The sequence below is a fragment of the Otolemur garnettii genome, unplaced genomic scaffold, assembly GCF_000181295.1.
Source record: "Otolemur garnettii isolate 467f Iridium unplaced genomic scaffold, OtoGar3 scaffold00005, whole genome shotgun sequence".
Lineage (NCBI taxonomy): Eukaryota > Metazoa > Chordata > Mammalia > Primates > Galagidae > Otolemur > Otolemur garnettii.
Window position 1 is genome coordinate 20,187,576 of NW_003852400.1, and position 6,556 is coordinate 20,194,131.

At 40.6% G+C, this 6,556-nt stretch overlaps 1 protein-coding gene across 1 annotated transcript in view; it reads right to left on the reverse strand.

Moving 5' to 3' along the window:
* The window catches only part of LOC100960322 (EF-hand calcium-binding domain-containing protein 1), a 22,184-nt gene that overhangs the window by 13,627 nt on the left and 2,001 nt on the right, over nucleotides 1-6,556 (reverse strand). The window contains exon 3 of the mRNA XM_023507507.1: nucleotides 5,130-5,234. Coding sequence (XP_023363275.1) covers nucleotides 5,130-5,234 — 105 coding nt within the window. The remainder of the gene's footprint in view (nucleotides 1-5,129; nucleotides 5,235-6,556) is intronic.

Here is a 6,556-nt window from a genome sequence, read left to right on the forward strand (position 1 = left end):
TAGCTGCTTGAGCCACAGGTGCCGAGCCTCTGATTTAATTTTGGATATTTCTTTTCTTTTCTTCTGCTGGGTTAAGGCTTAGATTGTTCTTCCTTTTCCCATTCCATAAGATGGCTTGTGAGTTTGTTGATGTGCTCTTTTTCTGTTGGCATGTAAAGCATAGAATGTAGGCATCTAAAGTGATCAATTTTCCTCTCAGGACTGCTTTTGCTGTATCTCACAGGTTTGGGTAGCTTGTGTCTTCATTGTTGTTATGCTCAAGGAAGTTAGTGATTTCCTTTTTTATTTCTTATTGCACCTAACTGTCATTCAGCATAAGGTTGTTTATTTTCCATGCCTTTGTGTGGGGTTGAACATATTTTTGGAGTTGAGTTCCACCTTTAGTGCCTTGTGGTCTGAGAAGATACAAGGTAAAATTTTAATTCTTTTGATTCTGTTGAAGTTTGTTTTGTGTCCTAGCATATGATCAATTTTGGAGAATGTTCCATGGGGTGATGAGAACAATGTATATTCTTTTATCTTTGAGGTGGAGAGTTCTATATATATCTATCAGGTGCAGTTGTTCTAGGGTCTCATTTAAGACCCTTATATCTTTGTTTAATTTCTATTTAGAGGATGTGTCCAGCTCTGTGAGAGGAATGTTAAAGTCCCCTGTTATTATGGTGTTATAGGATGTCATATTGCTCAGACTAATTAAGGTCTGTTTCAAGAATCTGGGAGTGTTTAAGTTGGGTGCATAAATATTTAGAATGGAAATGTCTTCTTGTTTTATTTTTCCCTTAACCAATAAGAAGTGACCATCTTTATCTTTTTTGACTTTAGTTGCTTTAAATCCACATGTATCTGAAAATAAGATTGCAATCCCTCCTTTCTTCTGGATTCCATTTGCCTGGCCCTGCTAGAAGAGCTTAGCATCTGTGTTTGGTCTCTTCCCAATTGGCCATTTGTATTACTGACTAAAATCCTTGTTTCTGAAGCAAAAAAAGAATAATATACCATGTAAAGTTGAAATATGCAGGAAGCCAGAGGCAGTAACAGATTAAGAGATTCCAGATGCTGGTTTCAATTCAAGCCACAGAATAGAAATTGGCTCAGGAAGCAACAGATAAAAGATCTCATCTTCTGAAATTGGATATCACAGATTAGGGTGAGAAGACTCCAGCCATCTCTGGCTGGTGGGATCTGCCCAGAAACATCCCTTTGGGGACACAGGGAGTCAGTGAGAGACTTCCGGACCCCCACAAGGAGGAAAAAAGCAGTGGAGAACTGGACTCATCAAAACCTTAGGCCAGAGGCACAGTAACTTAAAGAGCAAGAGGAAGTGAAAGAAAAATTAGGGCAAGGAAACAGGTAAAAGAAAACACTCATGAGGAAGAATCAGCAGAAAAAGCCTGGCAACATGAAAAACCAGTCCAGAGCAACCCCCCAGGGACCATGAGGTAGCTACTGCAGAGGATTCCACCTATAAAGAAATGTTAGAAATGAGAGAAGGGGAATTTAAAATACAGATGACGAAAACAATGAAGGAAACAATGAAGCAAATTGCTGATAAAGTGGAAAATAACCAAAAGGAAATCCAAAAACAGAATCAAATAAGAGATGAACGATATGAAGAATATAGAAAGGATATAGCAGAGCTGAAGGAACTGAAGCAATTAGGGAACTTAAAGATGCCATAGAAAGTATCAACAACAGATTACACCTTGCAGAAGAAAGAATCTCAGAGGTAGAGGACACAGCTCTTGAGATATCTCTGATAGTTTAAGAGGCAGAAAAGAAGAGAGAGAAAGCAGAACGTTCACTGACAGAATTATGGGACTTTATGAAGTATTCAAACATATGAGTTATAAGTATCCCAGAAGGGGAAGAAGAATGCCCCAGAGGAATGGAAGCCATACTAGAGAACATTATAAATGAAAATTTCCCAAATATCACCAAAGATTCCAACACACTCCTTTCAGAGAGATATGGGACCCCAGGTCACCTCAACTCACACAGAGCTTCTCCAAGACACATTGTGATGAACCTGTCCAAAGTCAAGACAAAAGAAAAGATTTTCCAAGCTGCCAGGAGTAAGCACCAATTGACCTACAGGGGCAAATCCATCAAGGTGACCGCAGACTTCTCTAATGAAACTTCTCAAGCCGGAAAACGATGGTCATCTACCTTTAATCTACTTAATTGTACTTAACCAGAACAATTTTCAGCCCAGAATTCTATATCCCACTAAACTAAGCTTTTAAATTGATGGAGAAATCAAATCTTTTACTGAGATGCAAACACTGAGGAAATTTGTCAGAACAAGACCAGCTCTACAGGAAATACCTGTTCTACACACTGACCATCACAATGGACCACCAGCAAAGTAAGAACTCAGAAATTAAAGGACGGAAACTAGCTTCCACAATGATGCAAAAGGCAAAACTAAGTAATGGACTTCCACAAAATAAGATGAATAGAACACTATCACACTTATCAATTATCTCAATAAATGTTAATGGCTTGAATTTCCCACTGAAGAGGCACAGATTGGTTGATTAGATTAAAAAAACACAAGCCATCTATTTGCTGTTTGCAGGAAACACACCTAGCCTCAAAAGACAAGTTAAGGGTTGGAAGACAATTTGTCACAAGAATTATTACTATTATCACAAGAATTTACATTCATGAAACTTAGCTTTTCACTTCTCTGTGAGACTTTTATATAAGAACATTGGAGCAAATTTAAGTGGAAACTATATTTAAATGTTATTTCACAAAAAATTAGACTGAAGGAAACAAATTTTAAGTTTCAAAGAAATTTTGTAATTGAAAAAATGCTGCTACAATTTTTAAAATGTATTTTTAAGGAATTTCTTTGCAATGCCCCAAATTCAAATTCAAGCGGAAGAACAAGAAGGGATAAAAATTTGCTCACACACACATAACTTAAGCAATTACACATTTTAAGCACTTTGTTCCCTTGGAAATTGCTACTAAAATGATTCCTTGAAGGTTCTCAAAAAACTAAAAATAGGACTAGTACATTATCCAGCAGTTCTACTATTGAGTATATATCTGAAAGAAAGGAAATCAATGTATCAAAGGTATACCTACATCCCTAGATTTATTATAGCACTACTCATAATAGACAAAATATGGAATTATTCTAAGTGCTCATCAACAGATGAAAAAAAAAGAGATATATAAATATATGGTAGAATATTATACACCCACAAAAAGAATGAAATCCTGTCATTTGTAGCAACATGCACAGAGCTGGAGGTCATATGTTGTTTTGTTTTGGGGGAGTTTTTTTGGGACGGAGTCTCACTATGTTGCCCTTGGCAGAGTGCTGTGGCGATACAGCTCACAGCAACCTCAAACTCTTGGGCTTAAGCGATTCTCTTGCTCAGCCTCCCAAGTAGCTGGGACTCCAGGCACCCACCACAATGGCCTGGTTATTTTTTTAAATTTATTTTTAAGTAGAGATAGAGTCTCACTTTATTGCCCTTGGTAGAGAGCTGTGGCATCACAGCTCACAGCAACCTCCAACTCCTGGGCTTAGGGGATTCTTTGCCTCAGCCTCCCGAGTAACTGGAACTGAGTAACAGTAACAGTAACAGCCACAATGCCTGGCTATTTTTTTGTTGCAGTTAGGCCAGGACCAGGTTTGAACCTGCCACCCTTGGTATATGGGGCCGGCGACCTACTCACTGAACCACAGGTGCCACTGGCTCAGCTATTTTTAGTTGCAGTTGTCTTTGTTTAGCTGGCCCAGGCTAGGTTTAAACCTGCCACCATTGGTGTATGTGGTTGGCACTGTAACCACTGTGCTATGGGCTCCAAGCCTGGAGGCCATATGTTAAGTGAAATAATCTTGGCATAGAAGGACAAATATCATATGCTCTCACTCATTTGTGGGAGTTGAAAAAGTAGATATTGGGTGGCGCCTGTGGCTCAGTGGGTAGGGTGCCGGCCCCATATACTGAGGGTGGCGGGTTTGAACCCAGCCCCCACCAAACTGCAACAACAACAAAAATAAAAATAGCTGGGTGTTGTAGTGGGTGCCTGTAGTCCCAGCTACGGGGGAGGCTGAGGCAAGAGAATCACCTAAGCCCAGGAGTTGGAGGTTGCTGTGACCTGTGATGCCATGGCACTCTACCGAGGGTGATAAAGATTCTGTCTCTAAAAAAAAAAAGAAAAGAAAAAGAAAAAGTAGATGTCATGAAGACAAAGAGTAGGATGGTGGTTATCAGAGGTAAGGAAGGGGAGTGGGGAAGAGGAAATGAAGGGGGAGAAGAATATAAATGTATCTATTACCACTTAACTGTACACTGAAAAATGGTAAAGATGCAAATTACATATGTATATTTTACAGAAACAAACAAATAAATAAATTGTACCTATTCTCTTTCCAGAGTTGCTCATCCAAACTCCTGACACCAGAGGGGTAAAGCATAGGAAACGAACATTACCCCAGTGGTACAAGTCAGAGCAAACTCTACGCTCAATTGTAAATTGAAGATTACTGTCTTTGGAATTCCTAACCTTCCTTTTTCTGTAGGAAGCACCACCGAACATCGTCCTCCCTTTGGGCTTGTCTTGTCACCAGCTTTCTCCCCTCTCTTCACTTCCCTCTTCTGTCAGTCACCTAACCCAACTCCAGCACTCAAGTATGAATATCGGATGGTTAATGCATGTTTTATCTTGTCATGTATCAACCCCTCACATTTTCTTTGATGAAAAGACAAGGAATGGCCCCTGTGTAACACATGCACTGGCCCATCTTGAGGCCCGTTTCCTGCTCTGCCCGGAGGCAGCCTGAGAAAGCTCAGCCTTGCCAGGTGATCAGAGTTAGCACAAGCCCTGGCTCTTAGCTGCTGTTCTTAGCCTGAGACTTAAGCCAAAGACCCATCCTGGTAACACTGTGCATTACAGAATCAGCGAAGGGAGTATTGGAGACCCCTGGGGCTGAGGAGTCCTCTTTTATTTTAATCCTTTGACTTATTTCACCTGTTGGCTTTTTTTAAAGCTGCCGTGCACTATTTTTGCACTGATTTTATATTTTTAAATATATTTAAACAGTCACTAAATAAAAAATTACCAATATATACTACTAAGCCAGTAATCACATATAGAAATCTTACACTTCAGCTTTTCTTCAAAAGTCCCCCGAAGAAACACTGATAATCCTTTAACCCACTCTTTAACATTTATGTAGTTATCATTGTCTTTGTCAAATGCAAAAAACACTGAAAGAAAAGGAAGGTACAAGTGTACTGTAAGGTAATGCTATCTTATAGTTTATTAATATTAGTTTGAATAAATAGAAAAACTTTTCTCCCATATTAAGAGGAACGTAAAGTTTCTTCAGTCTTCATGAAAGAATCAAAACTACTAGAAATGTGGTTGGGTGCCGTGGCTTATGCCTATAATCCTAGCACTGTGGAATGCTGAGGATGGAGAATCACTTGAGGCCACAAGTTTGAGGCCAGTCTGAGCAAGAGCAAGACTCTCATCTCTACAACAAGCAAAAACTCAGCAGCACATCTGTAGTCCCAATTACTTGGGAGGTTGAGGCAGGAGGATTGCTTGAGCCTGGAGTTTGAGGCATAATCATGCCTCTGGACTCTGGCCTAGAATACAGAGCAAGACTCTGTGTCAAACAAATAGACAAAAAACCAAAGAGTCATTCTTGGCAGCACCTGGAGCTCAGTGGGTAGGTGCCAGCCACATACACTGAGGCTGGTGGTTTGAACCCAGCCCAGGCCTACTAAAACAACAATGACGATGACAATTAGTCAGCCATTGTGGTGGGTGCTCATGGTCCCAGCTACTTGGAAGACTGAAACAGGAAAATCACCTAAGCCCAAGGGTGTGAGGTTGCTGTAAACTGTGGTGCCATGGCACTCTACCCAGGGGGACAGCTTGAGATTCTGTCACAAACAACAAACAATAACAAAGAGTCATTCTCTCTCTCTCTCTCTCTCTCTCTCTGTCTTTCTCTCGACAGGATCTTGCTCTGTCACCCAGGCCGGAGTGCAGTGATGTGGTCATAGCGCACTGCAATCTCAAACAATGCGCTGAAGCAATTCTGCTGTCTTAGCCTCCCAAGTAGCTAGGACTACAAACGTGCTGCTGATTTTTTGTTTGTTGAAGAGATGGAGTCTCACCGTGTTGCCTAGTCTTGTCTAAAACTACTGGCTTCAAGGGATCTTCCCAAAGTACTGGGATTGGGCAGTGCCTGTGGCTCAAAGGAATAGGGCACTGACCCCATATGCCAGACATGGCGGGTTCAAACCCAGCTCTGGCCAAAAAATAAAAAAACCTGCAAAGTGCTAGGATTACAGTTGTGAGCCACCATGCCTATTCAGAAGAGAGTCATTCTTCTCCATGAGCAATGATGACCTTCATTTGTGATGTTTTGGACAGGTACTATAAGCCAAGAAACAAACAGTGGAGCTAATCAATGTGATCATTTTTGTTTTACGAAGAGTGACAGGAATTTTGTTATTTTTTTTTTTTTTTTGAGACAGAGCCTCAAGCTGTCCCTCTGGGTAGAGTGCTGTGGCAT